We start from the raw sequence: 22,029 nt of genomic DNA, 5'->3' as shown, positions 1-22,029 counted from the left end.
CTGTTTCAATGTCATGCTTGGTTGACCTAGCAACTGGGTCTGTTTTAATGTCATGCTTGGTTGACCTAGCAACTGGGTCTGTTTTAATGTCATGCTTGGTTGACCTAGCAACTGGGTCTGTTTTAATGTCATGCTTGGTTGACCTAGCAACTGGGTCTGTTTTAATGTCATGCTTGGTTGACCTAGCAAATGGGTCTGTTTTAATGTCATCCTTACTGTAGGTTATTTTAAGGAGGCGTGGCTTATTATGGGCGTGGCGCGGTGAGAGTAAATGTCATTCCAGTTTATCATATCACATTTACATACTGTAAACTCAATGTTTCCTTATTAAATTCTTCTATAATATGTAGAGTATTTATTACATATTATAATAAGGTATACCACTGTATTATAGCCCAACAATGAGACATATATGGACTTTTAGGAAACTCTATAAGCATCATTGAAGCTACAAAAATGTCAATGTTCAACCTTAACATGTGCTAACTACGCAACAGACCAGATGAACAGGAATTATATTTACTCTCATGGGTGGCTAAAAATAACAATCTGAAAGCCACACCCCTACTAAACTATGCCTACAGTCTTCTGATCTGACCTGATGGGTCATATCTCAATAACCAAGCAACAATAACCCAACACCCAGCATCCATAACCCAGCAGTTTTTAAAGAAAACAACCCAACTAAGTGACCCAACGCCTGCAACCCAACATTTGGGTCAACCAAACAACCCAGTATTGTTTAGAGTGTGGGGACAGGTGTAGACCCCTTTCAGATCATCCTGATCCCAGCTTTCTTTAATACAGCCCATACAGTAGCTGTGTCCACAGGCAGTAGTCACCGGATCCTTCAGTGGATCCAGACAGACGGAGCAACAGAACAGTTCTAGATTGTCAGCCATTTTAGTGCTTTCACCTGAAGGTTGAGCAACAGGGTGTCAAAGATGCCTTTCTGTTTCATGGAACTCTACACCAGAGGACAGGGAGTGGCTTCCTCTTGACTGTGTACTCTGTATCTACAGGTTTTTGGGGGATGGAAGTCAAGCTAAGAAGATGACGTTGCATACAGCTGTGTCCACAGGGAATAGTAACTGGATCCTTTGGTAGATCCAGACATTAGAGTGGATATTTTAAAAGGGCCTCTGCAATGTCCATACAACAAACTGCACAGCAGAGTATCAGAGATCACTTTTAATTTCTTTGAAAGTCTGAGTGGTGGGGGAGCCCTTTTAGATCTGTTTGGAGACGTTAGTCCTGGATGGATGCACTGAGGTATATAGGGATGGAAGCCATAGTGACGTGTAACCAAATATAAGGTTGTGGTAAAACATTACAACGTTTTAAAGGTTCCATAAATGTACAGTGACCTATTCAGAAGCCACAGTGGTGAATGATGAATATGTCAAATCAAAAGTTTTCTTTCATTTTCAGTCATGTAAAATGATCATAAATTGTAAAGAAACATGTGGATGCAGTGGGGTGCAAATACCTCGGTAGAATTAATTAAGCGAGAAATGGCGGTGGAAACGGCTTTATGCACAAATATTGATATAATAACCATCATATTGAAGTAAACTTGGAGTCACACGATGATATGTGGTGTGGTCCTCCCACTACGACTCGGGAAACCATGCAGTTTATTAAGCTACAGATGAAATAAGTTATGCTGAACTTCACAGGGTGGTGAAAGTGCACGGTGATGAGCTTGATTCTCCTTTCCAATAAATATCGAGGGTCTTTTTGTCCATAATAATGTCATCATGTAGGCAGCCTGTCCAGAGTGGGCACGTTCACTATATAATGCCCCCAAAACATCTGACAAAACCATCGGTAGAGTTGAAAATGTGATGGAAACCCATTTAACAGAAAGTTTTTAACCGGTTTTTGTATTTTCCCAAAAATATATTTGTATGTGCATTACATCATCATGCACAGCCATTTATCCTCAACAAGTCAATTTGATGGAAACATCTCTGCTGGTAAAATTCACGTTTTTATGAAGATTTTACAATATTCACATGAAAATCTGTCGCCAGTCGAATGGAAACAGATTTTCATGCGAATTTTCAAAAATCTGCATAAAAACAATATCCTCATCTATAACTGGGTCTGTTTTAATGTCATGCTTGGTTGACCTAGCAACTGGGTCTGTTTTAATGTCATGCTAGGTTGACCTAGCAACTGGGTCTGTTTTAATGTCATGCTTGGTTGACCTAGCAACTGGGTCTGTTTTAATGTCATGCTTGGTTGACCTAGCAACTGGGTCTGTTTTAATGTCATGCTTGGTTGACCTAGCAACTGGGTCTGTTTTAATGTCATGCTTGGTTGCCTTAGCAACTGGGTCTGTTTTAATGTCATCCTTACTGTAGGTTATTTTAAGGAGGCGTGGCTTATTATGGGCGTGGCGCGGTGAGAGTTAATGTCATTCCAGTTTATCATATCACATTTACATACTGTAAACTCAATGTTTCCTTATTAAATTATTCTATAATATGTAGAGTATTTATTACATATTATAATAAGGTATACCACTGTATTATAGCCCAACAATGAGACATACGTGGACTTTTAGGAAACTCTATAAGCATCATTGAAGCTACAAAAATGTCAATGTTCAACATTAACATGTGCTAACTACGCAACAGACCAGATGAACAGGAATTATATTTACTCTCATGGGTGGCTAAAAATAACTATCTGAAAGCCACACCCCTACTAAACTATGCCTACAGTCTTCTGATCTGACCTGATGGGTCATATCTCAATAACCAAGCAACAATAACCCAACACCCAGCATCCATAACCCAGCAGTTTTTAAAGAAAACAACCCAACTAAGTGACCCAACGCCAGCAACCCAACATTTGGGTCAACCAAACAACCCAGTATTTTTTAGAGTGTGGGGACAGGTGTAGACACCTTTCAGATTATCCTGATCCCAGCTTTCTTTAATACAGCCCATACAGTAGCTGTGTCCACAGGCAGTAGTCACCGGATCCTTCAGTGGATCCAGACAGACGGAGCAACAGAACAGTTCTAGATTGTCAGCCATTTTAGTGCTTTCACCTGAAGGTTGAGCAACAGGGTGTCAAAATCTGTTTCATGGAACTCTACACCAGAGGACAGGGAGGGGCTTCCTCTTGACTGTGTACTCTGTACCTACCGGTTTTTGGGGGATGGAAGTCAAGCTAAGAAGATGACGTTGCATACAGCTGTGTCCACAGGGAATAGTAACTGGATACTTTGGTAGATCCAGACAGCAGATTGGATATTTTAAAAGGGCCTCTGCAATGTCCATACAACAAAATGCACGGCAGAATTTCAGAGATAACTTTAATTTCTTTGAAAGTCTGAGTGGTGGGGGAGGCCTTTTAGATCTGTTTGGAGACGTTAGTCCTGGATGGATGCACTGAGGTATATAGGGATGGAAGCCATAATGACGTGTTTATTTTTATTTTTTTCACCTTTATTTAACCAGGTAAGCCAGTTGAGAACAGGTTCTAATTTACAACTGCGACCTGGCCAAGATAAAGCAAAGCAGTGCAATAAAAACAACACAGAGTTACATATGGGGTAAAAAACATAAAGTCAAAAAGACAGTTTGATATGGCAATATAAACCCACATAGGCATCAAGTTGAAGTTAGGGCAGCAGGCAATGTATTTCTATATCCCCTGTGGAGGCTGGCCACTCTCTCCCCCCTTTCTCCTAGCCTGCTGCACCTCATATGACATTTTGGAAGGATTTAACCTATTTGAAAAAAGTTGAAAGGCAACGTGGATCTACTGTGGTGTAGTTCTTCCCAGCATTGCAACCAAATCAGATTTGTATTACATATTGCCTGGAGTGATTTAAAAAGGAAAGAAAGCTCTAATCTTTACCCAAATGGTCTCAAATTATAGGCCTGATCACCCTGGACCAATGCCTGTTGGTAATTTCAGTAGAACCAAGCAACTCAAGTAGCTATTCAACCTCAAAACTACCTGGTTTTGCTATACATTCAAAACAGCAGTATAATGTGAAATTTTTTGTGGGCATTTAAAAATGACAGAAAATCTTTTCCAAAATGGTCTCAAATGAGCTGTACTCTCAGGCCCATGGGAGAAAGGGTTTTACTAGGCAGGGAGTGTAGAACAAGATGCATGGAGCTCCAGAGGTCACAAGGTCAATGTGGGCCTGCATGGATGTCAGCAGGGCATGAGGGAGAAGGCCCAAGTGAATAGGTGTGTCTGTGTGAGTGTGTGTGTGAGTGATGTATGTTGTTAAGCTATGGAATTAATTGTACAGCATTGGATTGGTGTTGGCATGGGGTAGAGGGAGTTTACATATACCAGTCATTTCCTTTTAAATCCATGAAGGGAAGTGGACAAGTTCACACTTAGAAAGGAGATAATAGTTCCACACCTCATGTGTCCTGATAACTACAGGAATGGAACCATATTGAGGTTGGCTGCTTTCTATACGGTTTGATGGGAGAGAGAGAGAGAGAGAGAGAGAGAGAGAGAGAGAGAGAGAGAGAGAGAGAGAGAGAGAGAGAGAGAGAGAGAGAGAGAGACAGAGAGAGAGAGAGAGAGAGAGAGAGAGAGAGAGAGGGGCAAGAGAGAGAGAGACAGAGACAGAGACAGAGACAGAGAGAGAGAGAGAGAGAGAGAGAGAAGAGAGAGAGAGAGAGAGAGAGAGAGAGAGAGAGGAGAGAGAGAGAGAGAGAGGCAGAGAGAGAGAGAGAGACAGAGACAGAGAGAGAGAGAGAGAGAGAGAGAGAGAGAGAGAGAGAGAGAGAGAGAGAGAGAGAGAGAGAGAGAGAGAGAGAGAGAGAGAGGACATCAGGTAAAGTTCTGGAGATGAGGGAATATGTGTGCAGAAAGAAACCCTCCAGTATGGTTAACCCCAGTTAGGCCCAGTATGGACTATCAATACAAGTGACCATTTAGAATGTGACCCAGTTCAATGGGTCTTAACAGAACTGGGGGATGTCAGCCATGAAGTTGTCTAAACACAACTGGAATATAATTTGTTTGTGATTCATTGTTAATGGATTTTCCATTAGGAACACAGGGGGAAAACCTAACACAACAACACACATAACACACAACCAATAAAAACAAAGGGGGAGGAAACCACTAAAGTCATTACCATATTGTCATTTTCTAACGACAGGGAGAAAACATGTAAAATCTAGAAGACTACTTTAGATCTGGTCAGAAGAAGCCTAGTGCACTACGTAGGGAACAGGGAGAGATTTGGGACAGAGACAGTAACTCCTGTATGGAAATCTTCATTCTAATGACAGTGAGCAAATCTCCAATCTACACCATATTCCCTATGTAGTGCACTACTTTAGATCGGGTAGAAGTAGCGTAGTGCACTACGTAGGGAACAGGGTGTCATTTGGGCCAGAGTCAGTAACTCCCCTGGGTATGAATTGTCTCTCTATCTTATCTGTCTTCTATATGATGTTCTCCTCTCCTCCTCTCTTCTCTCCTCTATTCACTCTATTCTATCATCCACACCACATGCCAGCTTCAACACAATCCATTTACAAGTTAAAGACACACCTTGGAATAAATAGCAAAGGAAAACTACTACTAGATGGATTTTTTATTTCCCATCACCATGAATCATATTTAATAACTGAACAGTAGCAGACCTAACTTCATCTGTTCCTGACTCTAGATAGTGGATTAAAAAGACCATCAATCTCCAATGATATTAAAGTACAATTCTGAACATTACTGATATACTGAGTGGCAAGTCAAGATATCTGATGGGTTTTTATTGTTTGGTTAATAGCACCACCTGCTGGACAGCTTTAATGTTGCTTGACTTAGCAGTATGGGAGAATAAAAGATGCCAAATTTAGGGTCGGTTTCCCGGACATCTCCATTGAACATGCTTTTTAGTCTAGGACTAGGCTTAATCTGTGTCCGGGAAACCGGCCCATATAGTTCAATTAGCAAGTAAGTAACACTACCTGTTCCATGATACTGAGGAAAATTACATTGAGACAGAGAACCAATTGAGAAAACATTTCAATGGTTCTGAATGACAACCAACATACATTAACAGCATACATCATGATTAATGTAAACGTATAAGATTAAAACGTTGCACTTACAAATGATATGAATGCATTGAATTGTAATTCATAACATCTTCTGAAGATCAAATCAATCAAATCATTGTACATAAAAACAGAGCAGAATTAATCATCACATCTGGGGACCATCACCACCAGCATGACTAGTATCTATGTGGACCCTACTACAGTTTAACCAGCTCAGCTATAGACTACACCAGCATGACTAGTATCTATGTGGACCCTACTACAGTTTAACCAGCTCAGCTATAGACTACACCAGCATGACTAGTATCTATGTGGACCCTACTACAGTTTAACCAGCTCAGCTATAGACTACACCATTATGACTAGTATCTATGTGGACCCTACTACAGTTTAACCAGCTCAGCTATAGACTACACCAGCATGACTAGTATCTATGTGGACCCTACTACAGTTTAACCAGCTCAGCTATAGACTACACCAGCATGACTAGTATCTATGTGGACCCTACTACAGTTTAACCAGCTCAGCTATAGACTACACCAGCATGACTAGTATCTATGTGGACCCTACTACAGTTTAACCAGCTCAGCTATAGACTACACCAGCATGACTAGTATCTATGTGGACCCTACTACAGTTTAACCAGCTCAGCATTCCCATTGAGAGAAACCCCAGGATAGAGGGGCTGAGTAAATGTGGTCTGGATTCTGTGGAGGAGGGTCATTGTGTCAGAGACACTGTAGAAGGACAGAGTACCTGCCTTGTGATCCAGGTCCACTCCTACTCTGGAGCACAGAGGGCCTGATACTTTAGTCCCAACATTATTGTGTCTGAACCAATAACCACCACTATAACACTCTAAACTCCAGGACTTGTTATTGTATCCAAATCCACCATCTGTCCCTGTTCTGCTGATGTCTTTATATGAGACTGCTGTATCAACACGCCCCCCACTCCACTCCACCTCCCAGTAACAGCTTCCAGACAGACCCTCTCTACACAGAACCATACTGTAGTTGGTGAATCTGTCTGGATGATCAGGATATGGTTGGACTTGGCCTCTATAGGTCACCTTTCTGTTCCCTTCACACAGAGAGAGGAGTGTGCCTGCTGTGTTTGGGTCCAGTGTGAGCTGACAGGAATCTGGGAGAAGAGCAGAGCAGAGACCAATGAGGGGAGTTAGAACAATAAGTGAAGTCAGATACTGTATCTACCCTGTCTTTGATTAGAGCACAGCAGAGATCAAATCAGAGAAATATGAGGAGTCAGATAGATACCCAGTCTTTGATTAGATCTACTATTGCTATATATTTCTAGAGGGATTGTTAGGAGTGTCAGTAAAAAGAGACTGTTAGTTACTTCAGAATAAAGAGACTCACATTGTAAGAACTGTTCTCTGGTCTTGGGCTCTGGAGGCAGTACAACATCCACTATATTCACTACAGACACATAAACACATTCACAGAGAGAGGGAATGTTATCATCACACCATATTCCACATGTATATGACTAGTAGGGAACTTTCAATGGTCTAAAGTTGATGTTCTTATCATTTTCAACACACCTGTAGTGGAGATCTTGGTCCATTCTCCTTTAAGGACGTCTTCTAGTTTCTCTCTCAGTTCAGACACAGTCTTACTCACATCTCCAAAGTACTGAAGAGGACGGACAACGATGCTGGGTAAGTCTGAAGATACACTGGTACCGGAGAGAGACTGATAACTCTGGAGACAGAGAGAGAGAACAGAACCAAATGATTGAGAGTTTTAATTTCATATCACATGTATCAAGGCAGTTGAGTTACCTGGAGGAAATGGATGTGATCCTCTGTGTGTGAGAGCTGCTCCAGCTCAGTGCTTCTCTTCCTCAGCTCAGCTATCTCCTGCTCCAGTTGCTCCAGGAGTCCTTCAGCTTGACTCACTTGAGCCTTCTCTTGGGCTCTGATCAGCTCCTTCACCTCAGAGCGCCTTCTCTCAATGGAGCGGATCAGCTCGGTAAAGATCTTATCACTGTCCTCCACTGCTGCCTGTGCAGAGCGCTGTTAAGAGAGAGAGAGAGAGAGAGACTTGTCTTACTTTAATGAGCCATCCTCATTACACTAACACCCCCACCCCTAAAAGCACATTGCGTGCCACCACAACCTCCACACAATCACATTATCCAGTACCCAACACCACAGTACAATACACCAACCAGCACCACATTCCAACCGTCCATCCAACCCCTCCTCTCCAGCCGTACAGACAGCCCCCCTGAGCCCCCATACCTCCTGAAACATCTCCACACTGTTGATCATTTTGTACAACTCAAACTCAACCCTAAGGCGTCAACAGAAATGGCATTACCCTTGCAACACAGAAAAAACATGATGAACAGTCTGTCATTGCAGAAAACGGACACCCCTCCCCAACTCCCAGGTCAACCCGAGCCAACCAGCTATTGGTGTCCAGGGCTCCATGTAATACCCTCCACTAGACGACCCCTGACCTTTCCAGCACTGGGAGCTTATAGAGCCCCTCCACCTATACCCTGCCATGCTCTCAGCCCCCACAACCCCCTGCCACTGATGTCCCTTCACTCCCGCTAAGCTCCTGATGTGTCTAACCTTGATTTATCTGTGACAGAGAGAGATTGGAAAGGTCTGTGAGCAGAACCTGAGAACACCCAGGACCCCAGAGTTCTGCCCTCTATAAATCAGAGTACAACTCCACAGCCGCGGCCTCATCTCCTCACAACAGAAGTTACCCACCCATCAGGCTCCCTCCTCTCCCCCACAACAGAAGTTACCCACCCATCAGGCTCCCTCATCTCCCCACAACAGAAGTTACCCACCCATCAGGCTCCCTCATCTCCCCACAACAGAAGTTACCCACCCATCAGGCTCCCTCATCTCCCCACAACAGAAGTTACCCACCCATCAGGCTCCCTCATCTCCCCACAACAGAAGTTACCCACCCATCAGGCTCCCTCATCTCCCCCACAACAGAAGTTACCCACCCATCAGGCTCCCTCCTCTCCCCCACAACAGAAGTTACCCACCCATCAGGCTCCCTCCTCTCCCCCACAACAGAAGTTACCCACCCATCAGGCTGCCTCATCTCCTCACATCAGAAGTTACCCACCCATCAGGCTCCCTCATCTCCCCACAACAGAAGTTTCCCACCCATCAGGCTCCCTCATCTCCCCACAACAGAAGTTACCCACCCATCAGGGTCCCTCATCTCCCCCACAACAGAAGTTACCCACCCATCAGGCTCCCTCATCTCCCCCACAACAGAAGTTACCCACCCATCAGGCTCCCTCATCTCCCCACAACAGAAGTTACCCACCCATCAGGCTCCCTCATCTCCCCCACAACAGAAGTTACCCAGCCATCAGCCTCCCTCATCTCCCCACAACAGAAGTTACCCACCCATCAGGCTCCCTCATCTCCCCCACAACAGAAGTTACCCACCCATCAGTCTCCCTCATCTCCCCCACAACAGAAGTTACCCACCCATCAGGCTCCCTCATCTCCCCCACAACAGAAGTTACCCACCCATCAGGCTCCCTCATCTCCCCACAACAGAAGTTACCCACCCATCAGGCTCCCTCATCTCCCCACAACAGAAGTTACCCACCCATCAGGCTCCCTCATCTCCCCCACAACAGAAGTTACCCACCCATCAGGCTCCCTCACCTCCCCACAACAGAAGTTACCCACCCATCAGGCTCCCTCATCTCCCCACAACAGAAGTTACCCACCCATCAGGCTCCCTCATCTCCCCCACAACAGAAGTTACCTGCCCATCAGGCTCCCTCATCTCCCCCACAACAGAAGTTACCCACCCATCAGGCTCCCACATCTCCCCACAACAGAAGTTACCCGCCCATCAGGCTCCCTCATCTCCCCCACAACAGAAGTTACCCACCCATCAGGCTCCCTCATCTCCCCACAACAGAAGTTACCCACCCATCAGGCTCCCTCATCTCCCCCACAACAGAAGTTACCCACCCATCAGGCTCCCTCACCTCCCCACAACAGAAGTTACCCACCCATCAGGCTCCCTCATCTCCCCACAACAGAAGTTACCCACCCATCAGGCTCCCTCATCTCCCCCACAACAGAAGTTACCCACCCATCAGGCTCCCTCATCTCCCCACAACAGAAGTTACCCACCCATCAGGCTCCCTCATCTCCCCACAACAGAAGTTACCCACCCATCAGGCTCCCTCATCTCCCCACAACAGAAGTTACCCACCCATCAGGCTCCCTCATCTCCCCCACAACAGAAGTTACCCACCCATCAGGCTCCCTCCTCTCCCCCACAACAGAAGTTACCCACCCATCAGGCTCCCTCCTCTCCCCCACAACAGAAGTTACCCACCCATCAGGCTCCCTCATCTCCCCACAACAGAAGTTACCCACCCATCAGGCTCCCTCATCTCCTCACATCAGAAGTTACCCACCCATCAGGCTCCCTCATCTCCCCACAACAGAAGTTACCCACCCATCAGGCTCCCTCATCTCCCCACAACAGAAGTTACCCACCCATCAGGGTCCCTCATCTCCCCCACAACAGAAGTTACCCACCCATCAGGCTCCCTCATCTCCCCCACAACAGAAGTTACCCACCCATCAGGCTCCCTCATCTCCCCACAACAGAAGTTACCCACCCATCAGGCTCCCTCATCTCCCCCACAACAGAAGTTACCCAGCCATCAGCCTCCCTCATCTCCCCACAACAGAAGTTACCCACCCATCAGGCTCCCTCATCTCCCCCACAACAGAAGTTACCCACCCATCAGTCTCCCTCATCTCCCCCACAACAGAAGTTACCCACCCATCAGGCTCCCTCATCTCCCCCACAACAGAAGTTACCCACCCATCAGGCTCCCTCATCTCCCCACAACAGAAGTTACCCACCCATCAGGCTCCCTCATCTCCCCACAACAGAAGTTACCCACCCATCAGGCTCCCTCATCTCCCCCACAACAGAAGTTACCCACCCATCAGGCTCCCTCACCTCCCCACAACAGAAGTTACCCACCCATCAGGCTCCCTCATCTCCCCACAACAGAAGTTACCCACCCATCAGGCTCCCTCATCTCCCCCACAACAGAAGTTACCCACCCATCAGGCTCCCTCATCTCCCCACAACAGAAGTTACCCACCCATCAGGCTCCCTCATCTCCCCACAACAGAAGTTACCCACCCATCAGGCTCCCTCATCTCCCCCACAACAGAAGTTACCCACCCATCAGGCTCCCTCATCTCCCCACAACAGAAGTTACCCGCCCATCAGACAAACGTAAAACAAGGGATTTTCTTGGTTTCCCCACTCTGTTTTTCCAACCCCTCTGGTGAAACAGAGAACTGAGCCCTGTATAATATAATATAATGTGTAATATAATGTGCCATTTTGCAGACGCTTTTATCCAAAGCCACTTACAGTCATGCGTGCATATATATATATTTTTTTGTTGTTGTTTATGGGTGGTCCCGGGGATCGAACCCACTACCCTGGCGTTACAAGTGCCGTGCTCTACCAGCTGAGCTACAGAGGACCAGGTGCAGACACATTTATGAAAGCAAAGACAAGGTCATTATTTGGGCTCTAAACACTAACAACCTACCCTTACACACCTCTTTTGCTACCCCTGCACTAATGTTTCTGCCATGGCATTTAAATGTTTTTGGTTGACATATTCCCCCAGTCTCTGCCGCCGTTCATGTTAAGGAAGTCTAACCGTGAAATCTCCATAAGAGGTGGGAGGGAAATCACCACAATCAGAAACCAGTAGAGAAGCCCATAAAGCCGCCATGCCAGAAAAAACCATCCATTTAAGCAGATTCTGAAGACATGCCCTTAAGAACCCATGACCCATTTTCTCAGCCTATACCGCTTCCTGGGTGAGAGGACACTAAACCCCTCATTCTTCATCAGGTGTTGTACTGACCTTACAAACCTTCCAGGATCAATAAAATAAGACTCCAGCAGAACCTTCTTTTTCCCTTTTAGTCTCCATCAGGAACCTAGAAAGTTCTCTCAGCGTATATACTGGGCCCTCAGCCTGACTGGCTGTCAGCTCTGGATCCAATGAGCCGTCTGAAAACGAGACCGCCTTGTCCTCCGCTCCCGCAGACTCACCTCCCCCCTCTTCCTCCTCCTCCATTGGCACGGTACCGTCCTCCTCCTCCCCAGTCTCTGCCCCCCTGCACTTCCCCCCTGATCAGTGCCTCTTCCCCAATGACAGGCAATATTTCCTGGGATGAGCCCACCAAGCCTTCGCCCACCGGAGTCTCTGTTACTACAGAAACCTGCCTCAGCTCATGTAGCCCAGCTGCAACCCTCCCCACCACCGCTTTCTCCACGGCCTGCGCACCACCACTTGGCCATGCACTACTACCGTGTAGCTCAGTTGGTAGAGCATGGCGCTTGCAACGCCAGGGTTGTGGGTTCGTTTCACAGGAAAACTCCTGCCTGAGCTTTTTACTGTCCCTTTCCACACTGCTAACGCAAGAGGAAGGACTGAAAAAGCATTTAACACATTACTGTGAAGTAATATAATGATGATTCATGTTTATTATTACCTGTTTTATGCTCATGTTTTGAAATTATACTTCATTACTATAATGATTATCAATAAGCCTAAACATTAATTCAGTCACCTCTGGTCGACAAAAACGTATTTTCCTAGTACATTAATTGTCAAATTCATCAACCAGCATCGAGCACTCTGCCTTCTCACGCAAGTGAGGGGCATGTTGAGGTAAATATGCTAACCGCTACGGTTGCATTATGTAATTTATTGGTGGGCTGGAAGATGCAGTGTTTTTTCTTTTCTATTCAGAGGCTATTTACTCCCAATGAGATAATTTTATATAGAAGGTTTTTATAATGCATGTTTACTAGGGTTGAGGTTAGCGCATCTGAGTAGGGATTATTTGGGTTCAATACCTGTCCTACCTATCAATCATATTGCTGCTTGTAGCCTATAACTGATGATCCCCACACTAGAAACACCGAAAACTATCTGTGCTAGCAAACCCTGTGTTCCACCCCTCCCCTGTGTAACCTTGAAGTTTGTTAAGAAACAAACACTTGTCTACGAAAAGAGACATGTTTAACAGATTCCGCTTGGCACCCAGCCGAGAGCACACGAAAACCACTTGCAAATTTACCAAAACTAACCAACTACTTGCGGTCTGTTCGTAAGCAATAAACGGAGGCAGATTAGCCACCACAACTCTTATCGAAAGAGGCGACATCTGCACCAACACACCCCTCACAACAAGACAAACCTTTTTCATTAACACAACCACCGCCTTGTTCATTCTGGATGCAGAGTCCAGATGTTCCGCTCCAACCTGTTCGCCGACCATGAGCAAAACTTCCTCCACACCTTTCTCCGGAACGCACCCGAAGCGACAGCGTTTCTTCTCCACTCGGTTGAGGCCATCACGCCGCCCTAACAAACTACCCCTACTCCCCCCTCAACTCTAAACGATAAACAGTGGAAACCAATAAACAAACCCTCCACCATCAGAAAATAAATTCAGAAAATACGCATGAACTACAAGAAAAAAGAATAGTAGCCCTCCTCACGAACCACAAAACTCTCACATAACCAACTTCTTCTTCTATGATATAATGGCGGTCCACAAACCAACGTTAAAGGTGCATGCCGCCACCTACTGTGCTGGAGTGTGTGGTCAATCACGGTTTCCAACATTTCTAAATCCTCCTACCTAACTCAGTACTTGTGACGTTCTGGCTCCGGGACTCTTTGTTGTGAGCCAGGGTTGTCATTTTCTTTTGGGTGTATTTCTATGTGGGATCTGGTTGTTCATTTTCTATGTTTGGGTTTTGTTGTTGATTAGGCATATGACTCCCAATCGGAGGTAACGAGTGTCAGCTGTTCGGCTCGTTATCTCTGATTGGGAGCCATATTTAATCTGTGTGGTTTCACCTTTGTTTGTGGGTTTTTGTTTCCGTATTGCTGTTTGTGTTATTCAGCATTGGACTTCACTTTCGTCTATTTTTGGTTTGTTGTTTTCGATCGTGGTTTCTTAATAAATAAAGTCTACGATGTTCGCTCAACACGCTGCGCTTTGGTCTCATCCTTCAGACGATCGTGACAGAAAAACCCACCAAAAGAGGACCAAGCAGCGTGTCCAGGAGCCGAGGGTCTGGACATGGGAAGAGCTTTTGGACGGAAAGGGGTCCTGGACGTGGGAAGAAATCCTGGACGGTATGGATCGTCGTCCATGGAGCGAGACGGTGGAGAGGCGAAGGCGAGAGGAGCAACGGCGTCGGCAGAGCCAACGTCGTAAGGACGAGAGGCAACCCCAAGAAATTTTTTGGGGGGGGCACATGGCTTGGGCGACGGAGCAGCAGGAGGCTGCCACAAGGGAGAGTCAGAAGGCGGCCAGGTTAAGGGGGCTGACGGAGGCAGAGAAGGGTAGGATTCAGTGGGCTACCAGGTCAAGGGGGCTACTGGGTGAAGCAGAGAGGGAAGGTGTTGAGGCACGGCGTGAGGTACTGGGGTGTGTAACCAGTTCGGTCCGGCCCGTTCCTAGTCCCAAGGTGCAGCCAGTAGTGTGTGTTCCCCGTACGGTACAGCCTGTTCCGGTCCCTCGCACTAAGTGTAAGGTGCGCGTCGCCAGCCCGGTTCGGCCTGTTCCTGCCATACGCACCAAGTATGCGGTGCGCGTCGCCAGCTCAGCCCGGCCTGTTCCTACTCCACGCACCAGGGATACGGTGCGCTGCGCCAGCCCAGCCCGGCCTGTTCTTACTCCACGCACCAGGGATACGGTGCGCTTCGCCAGCCCAGCCCGGCCTGTTCCTACTCCACGCACCAGGGATACGGTGCGCTTCGCCAGCCCAGCCCGGCCTGTTCCTACTCCACGCACCAGGGATACGGTGCGCTTCGCCAGCCCAGCCCGGCCTGTTCCTACTCCACGCACCAGGGATACGGTGCGCTTCACCAGCCCGGCCCGGCCTGTTCCGGCCACTCGCACCAGGGATACGGTGCGCGTCGCCAGCCCCGCCCGGCCTGTTCCGGCTCCCCGCACTAGGCGTTATGGGAGTCCCCAGGGTCCAGCATGCCCTGTTCCGACTCCCCGCACTAGCCCTGAGATGCGTGTCCTCAGCCCGGGACCACCAGTTCCGGCACCACGCACTAGGACTTATGTGCGTCCCCAGGGTCCTGCATGCCCTGTTGCTTCTCCCCGCACTAGCCCTGAGATGCGTGTCCTCAGCCTGGTACCTCCAGTTCCGGCACCACGCATCAGGTCTACGGTGCGCCTCAGACGGCCAGAGTCTGCCGTCTGCCCAACGGCGCCTGAACTGCCCGTCTGCCCAACGGCGCTTGAACTGCCCGTCTGCCCAACGGCGCTTGAACTGCCCGTCTGCACAACGGCGCCTGAACTGCCCGTCTGCCCAACGCCGTCTGAACTGCCCGTCTGCCCAACGCCGTCTGAACTGCCCGTCTGCCCAACGCCGTCTGAACTGTCCGTCTGCCCAACGCCGTCTGAACTGCCCGTCTGTACTGAGCCTGCAAAGCCGCCCGTCTGCCATGAGCCTTCAGAGCCGTCCGCCAGACCGGAGCCGCTAGAGCTCTTCGCCAGACAGGATCAGCCAGAGCCTTCCGCCAGACAGGATCAGCCAGAGCCTTCCGCCAGACAGGATCAGCCAGAGCCTTCCGCCAGACAGGATCAGCCAGAGCCTTCCGCCAGACAGGAGCAGCCAGAGCCTTCCGTCAGACAGGATCAGCCAGAGCCTTCCGCCAGACAGGATCAGCCAGAGCCTTCCGCCAGACAGGATCAGCCAGAGCCTTCCGCCAGACAGGAGCAGCCAGAGCCTTCCGTCAGACCGGATCAGCCAGAGCCTTCCGCCAGACAGGAGCAGCCAGAGCCTTCCGCCAGACGGGATCAGCCAGAGCCTTCCGCCAGCCATGAGTGGCCAGATCCGTCAGCCAGCCATGAGCCGCCAGATCCGTCAGCCAGCCATGAGCAGCCAGATCCGTCAGCCAGCCATGAGCCGTCCAGCCAGGATCCGCCAGAGCCGTCCAGCCAGGATCCGTCAGAGCCAGCCAGCCAGGATCCGCCATTTAGTCCAGTGCTGCCCCTTAGTCCAGTGCTGCCCCTTAGTCCAGTGCTGCCCCTTAGCCTGGTGCTACCTCTTAGTCCGGTGCTGCCCATTAATCCAGGTGGGTTTAAGTGGAGGGTGGTCATTGGGAGGAGGTTAAGAAAGCGGGTAGGTACTATAGTGGGGTGGTGGTCAAGCCCGGAGCCGGAACCGCCTCCGGGGAGAAACACCCACCCAGCCCTCCCCTATTGTGGGGTTGTGAGGCGCGGTCGCAGTCCGCGCCTTTAGGGGGGGGTACTGTGACGTTCTGGCTCCGGGACTCTTTGTTGTGAGCCAGGGTTGTCATTTTCTTTTGGGTGTATTTCTATGTGGGATCTGGTTGTTCATTTTCTATGTTTGGGTTTTGTTGTTGATTAGGCATATGACTCCCAATCGGAGGTAACGAGTGTCAGCTGTTCGGCTCGTTATCTCTGATTGGGAGCCATATTTAATCTGTGTGGTTTCACCTTTGTTTGTGGGTTTTTGTTTCCGTATTGCTGTTTGTGTTATTCAGCATTGGACTTCACTTTCGTCTATTTTTGGTTTGTTGTTTTCGATCGTGGTTTCTTAATAAATAAAGTCTACGATGTTCGCTCAACACGCTGCGCTTTGGTCTCATCCTTCAGACGATCGTGACAGTACTTCTGAGAAAATAAAGAAGAGCCCTACTAACTTCTAATAGACCCTCCCCCATCCCCAAAATCCCTTCCAAACCCCCCCAACCCCGTCCAACCTCAATGACCCTACACTTCAAACTTTCCCTCTCTTCAACATACTTACAACAATATAACAACACATGCTCCACCGTTTCATCGACGTACCCTCCAGACACAAATCATTCCCATGCTTGCCAACCAGATGTAATGACGAGATCAATGTACAATGTCCTAAGCACAATCTAGTAAACACCACATCTTCCTTCCTAATCTGACTTTTGAATCTTGGTCCATCGATCTTTCTGTAAAACTGTAAACTATTCATATAAATGCCGGCCCTTGTGCTCAGAGTACCATCTCTTCTGCCACACATCTATCAAAATGGCTCTGATCTTACATTTGGCCTCACCTCTACCCAGTGGAACATTAATATCAATTATATCTCGTTTCAAAGCTCTTTTAGCTAACTGGTCTACAATTTCATTCCCTTCCATACCCGAATGTGCTGGGACCCAGCAGAATCTCACTACTAAACCCATTCTCTCAATTCTCCATAATAACATTAATACCTCCAATAGCAGGTCACTCCTATTAGATTTACCAGATGATAAACTATTCAATACAGACATAGAATCTGACCATACTATAATTCTAACAGGTTGTACGTCCTCCACCCACTGGAGGGCAACTATTATCGCCAACAGTTCAACTGAGTATACTGACAGTTCATCTGTTAGTCTTCTACATATCTGCACATCAAATTCAGGAACGTAAACGCCTGCTCCTGTGAGCCCACTATCTGGGTCCTTGGATCCATCTGTGAAAAGCGGTAAAAAAACATAAAATCTTCTACCAATGTAATTGTCAACCAGTTTCTCTATATCACTGACTTCTGACCAATCTTTCCTTTTCTCTACCAAGGTTAGATCAACAACAGGGTCTAGGAGTAACCATGGAGGAACATCCCCTATCACCACAGAAGGGCCAACCTCCAACTCCCTCAAACCACTCTCATCAGCAAGTTTTCCAACTGTCCAACCAAAACCACTGCCTTGTCTACTAGCATATTCCCAACAGTCATCTAGAACAGTAGCAGTGGGATGCTCAACCTCACAGCCTTTCAACCCAATAAGATAATGACCATTTTTTACGCTGTATATCCAAAGGCATCTCTCCTGCCTCCACCAGTAAGGCACATACAGATGTTGATTTAAATGCACCAATACATATCCTTAAAGCTATATACTGGATTCTGTCCAGCTTCTGAAGCCAAGTTTTGCCTTGTTCGATAAACTATACACCCGTAATCAGTTGTCGTCCTGATCAGAGCTCTATAAATATCCATCAACAATTGTCTGTCAGCACCCTATTCATAACCAGAGACCCACACAACCAACTACCATGAAAGTTAATGAATGAGAGAGACATGAACATCGTTACAATACTGTACATAGACATAATGTAACGGTTCTTCTTCTTTGGAGTTTAACGGCGGTTGGCATCCAATATGTTGCATTACCGCCCCCAACTGGACTATAATATAAATCCATGATACTTTGTGACACAAAATGGGAAAAGGGGAAATTATAATAATTAAAAAAAACACCCTTCTATCTAACCCTACACTCATTAAATACCCACTACCCCATTCCACTACTTTGACCCTATCTGCTCCTGCACCATGCCAACGGCCTGGGAGGACGGGACACCACCACTCAACACACCCTGTAACTCTTCTGAAGTCAAATCTTGTATGCCCAAATACTTCTCTGCAGCTGCCACCACAACATCTATTTTCAGTGATTTACGTTCCATTTCTGCGGTACAGTTGATAACCATTGCTATGAACTCTAAGAAGCTAACTTTCCTAAAGCATATATCCCTCGTTGGCCTATCCCTCTGTGCTGGCACAGATCTACTACTCACAGGGATCCTCTCAGGATCTCTCACCCTTGACCCATCCTCCTCTACTTCCTTCACTGCCTCAGCATACGACACCTTCTGCACTACTCTGACTCTAGCCACCTCAACCTGCCTCTCTCGCACCGGACACTTCCGATCCCCAGCAACATGGGCATCCCAACAGTTGACACACACAACTTTATCCACCGAAACTACACAATCCTCTATCCCCTCCTGCACAATTCCCACATCTTGGAATCTCCCTCCTACAAACTGCTGCAACATGACCATAAATGTTGCACCTGAAACAGCACAGTGGATTCAGCACAAACTTTATTCACCAGAACAATCCTTTATCCCATTCTCTTCCACACACATAAAACATCTTGGAATTTCCCTCCCACAAACTGCTGCGAAATGACCATAAACGTTGCACCTGAATTTATGGATTTGGCACAAAAGCTCGAATCAAGATAACTGATATATCATAACATGACTTTCTCTGTTAAAGACTCATAACTCAAAAGGACTGACTCCTCTGTTTCACCACGCTCACCACCGGGTCTGTGTTGCACCAAACGGCGGGAATCACAAACACCAGCAGTCTTCAACCTTAATTGCTCCACCTCCACACTTAACGCTACCCCAGAAATCACTCCTTTCAATGGTGCCCTGTTCCTAAGAGCAAAGCAAGAAACAGATCTTGACCCAAGTTGCGTGACACGGAGCGCCCACTCCCTCTGGTCAGAAGAAACACAAACAAATATCACAAGTCCACTACAGGTTACCTTCACTGATTCAACTGCACCCAACTCCTTTCCCACCCACCCTGAAACCACAAATGGATCTGCCAAAAGGTATGGATCCACTTTGTCCTACAGTGTATCTCCTACTGCACCAGATTCTTCTTTATCATGTCCATTGATGCCAGGCTCTGGTTCTGAGCTCTTCACCACACCTTCTACCTCACTTAACTCTCCCTCATTCATTTCCATTTCACCTCCAGAACTCAGTCTGGCGAATGGCTCACTCTGTTTGCACTTGAGTTATAACATTTGATTTTGATTTTGATTAATTTTTATGTCTCTATTTCTTTTAAACTTTTGTGAGTGTAACGTTTACTGTTAATTTCTGATTTGTTTATTATTTATTTTACTTGCTTTGGTAATGTAACATATGTTTCCAATGCCAATAAAGCCCATTTAATTGAATCGAGAGAGAGAGCTCCCTGTTAATGTATAGCAGACATGAGTCGCTCATGGTTACTCATGGTTATGTGAAGAGGTACAGCCGCTTGCTACTTTAAATCAGTCAGAACAATAGGGAATGTCCTTTTGGTCAAGATGATGGTTTCTCCCACAGTAGACCCGGGTTCATTACCCGTCAGTTACATTAAGCAGTCTATTCTCTGAAAGGGGTCCAGACAGCCTGTTCCCAACAGTGGAGCCAGTGGGATTGGAGACGGGCCCCTCTCTCTCTCTCTCTGACTGGAGGAGAGAAGTGAAATGGTGTGTCTCCTCTGGTCAACAATACTCACCTTGAGAGACTCCACAGCCTGTTGGAGCTCCTTCAGGTCCTTCTCTCTCTCCTGGAATCTCTGCTGGACTTTCTGCTGACTCATCCCCAGCTGCCTCTGTGGAGAATCACTCTTCAATGAGCTATCAAGCTTTATTTGTCCAGTAGATCAATAGTATAGTAATGGGACATAGGGCCCATAGAAGATAGGGATTAATATGTTGAGGAAGAGTCTGTGTGAAATTATATTATTATATTGTTATGTGAATGATTATAGTTTTAACAGTGCACAAAACAGGGGAGCTGATTGGGTGTTTGATAACGAATGATAATGGTGTTTGATAACGAATTACAATGATGTTTGATAATGAATGATAATGATGTTTGATAATGGTGTTTGACTTTAGAAAATGGTGATACATTTGGAGAATCTGGGTTAACATATCAATATACTCAAGGTTTGTGTTCATATTTGTTCTGCCGTGGATCGATTTAATTTGAATGATCTCATATTCAAACAGCCTTAGTTCCTACTGTATCTTTAATTCTTTGTTTATCAGACAGTCACCAACAAGTAGTTCTGGTCTTACCTGTTTCTCAGTCCTCTCTGTTGCAGCTGACACTGTATCATGGCCTTTATGTTTATCCATCACACACTGATAACAGATACACTGCTGATCGGTACGACAGTAAAACTCCAGCAGTTTGTCATGATGAGAGCAGATCTTCTCCTGTAGTTGTGCGGTGGCTTTGACCAGCTTGTGCTTCTTGAAAGCAGGAGATTCATAGTGAGGTTGGAGGTGAGTCTCACAGTAAGAGGCCAGACACACCAGACAGGACATGAGGGCTTTCTGCTTTCTGGTCCCAGTGCAGACATCACACGCCACATCTCCAGGTCCAGCATAGCACAGAGCAGGAGGGGGAGCAGCCTGGAGTCCAGTCTTCTTCAGTTTCTCCACCATCTCAGCCAACATGTTATTTTTCCTCAGATTAGGCCTTGGAGTGAAGGTCTCTCTGCACTGAGGACAGCTATAGACCCCTTTCAGAACATCCTGATCCCAGCAGCCCTCAATACAGCTCCTACAGTAACTGTGTCCACAGGCAGTAGTGACCGGCTCCTTCAGTAGATCCAGACAGACAGAACAACAGAACTGTTCCTGGTCCAGCTGAGCCATTTGGATGGTTGTTCACTCTCACACAGACAGACGACACAGAGACTCAGATCAGTTTCGTTTCCACAGAAGTGAGTTTTTGGGAGGGCGTGGACTTCCTGGTTCTGCCAGATAGGTGAGGTTAGAGGGAGGTAGGGAGGGAGGGATAGAGAGAGAACTGCATTCAACATGGAGAGGGAGACAAATATTTTAGTTTCTAGGTTAGGGCCCTTCATTTGGAATGAATCTAACAAATATGAGTTGTTAGAATATATAAAGGGTAACAGTTCCTATGAAGTACATATTATAATTACTTTAATAAGCTTCATAATGCCTTATAATACACTTATGTGTTATAACACTGATTATAAGTGTCTATAATAATTCATAAGTGGTTGTAATGGGGGGGCTTGATATTGACACAATATACTGTAGTTTAAATGAATACTGTATGTATTGACTGATCATTGAGAATGAGGTAATACTTTACATTACAGTGTGGGTATTACTGTTAGGCCTAGGGTCAGGGTTAGAGTTACTACATTCAGCAGTAACCCTAACCCTAGCCATATCTAGGACTAAAAAGAGAAGACGTTTTACAATCAGAGTTCTTTGTATCTCTTCTTAGTCA

The 22,029-nt window shown here is 46.7% G+C and overlaps 1 protein-coding gene across 1 annotated transcript; it reads right to left on the bottom strand.

The window, feature by feature from the left end:
• Positions 1-5,582: 5,582 nt before the first annotated feature.
• Positions 5,583-21,492, bottom strand: LOC311119740 (tripartite motif-containing protein 16-like). Its single transcript, XM_084194402.1, has 6 exons — positions 20,838-21,492; positions 20,270-20,365; positions 7,867-8,100; positions 7,627-7,786; positions 7,442-7,501; positions 5,583-7,205 (listed from the first exon to the last, which is right to left on the bottom strand). Exons 1-6 carry the CDS (start codon positions 21,420-21,422, stop codon positions 6,694-6,696), a joined length of 1,647 nt encoding a protein of 548 aa, XP_084050528.1. The 5' UTR covers positions 21,423-21,492; the 3' UTR covers positions 5,583-6,693.
• Positions 21,493-22,029: the final 537 nt, after the last annotated feature.

The sequence above is a fragment of the Coregonus lavaretus genome (assembly GCF_964263955.1).
Source record: "Coregonus lavaretus genome assembly, contig: HAP1_SCAFFOLD_1890, whole genome shotgun sequence".
Taxonomy (NCBI): Eukaryota; Metazoa; Chordata; class Actinopteri; order Salmoniformes; family Salmonidae; genus Coregonus; species Coregonus lavaretus.
This window is presented reverse-complemented; position numbering and strand designations above follow the sequence as displayed.

Bases quoted from the DNA above. Each gene is read 5' to 3' on its own strand.
- LOC311119740 (XM_084194402.1), bottom strand. From the start codon at position 21,422: ATGGCTCAGCTGGACCAGGAACAGTTCTGTTGTTCTGTCTGTCTGGAT. The intron at 20,366-20,837 runs GTAAGACCAGAA...GATTCTCCACAG, and splicing joins CAGAGAGGACTGAGAAACAG to AGGCAGCTGGGGATGAGTCA. The intron at 7,206-7,441 runs GTGAGTCTCTTT...CTCTTCTCCCAG, and splicing joins CAGAGAACAGTTCTTACAAT to ATTCCTGTCAGCTCACACTG.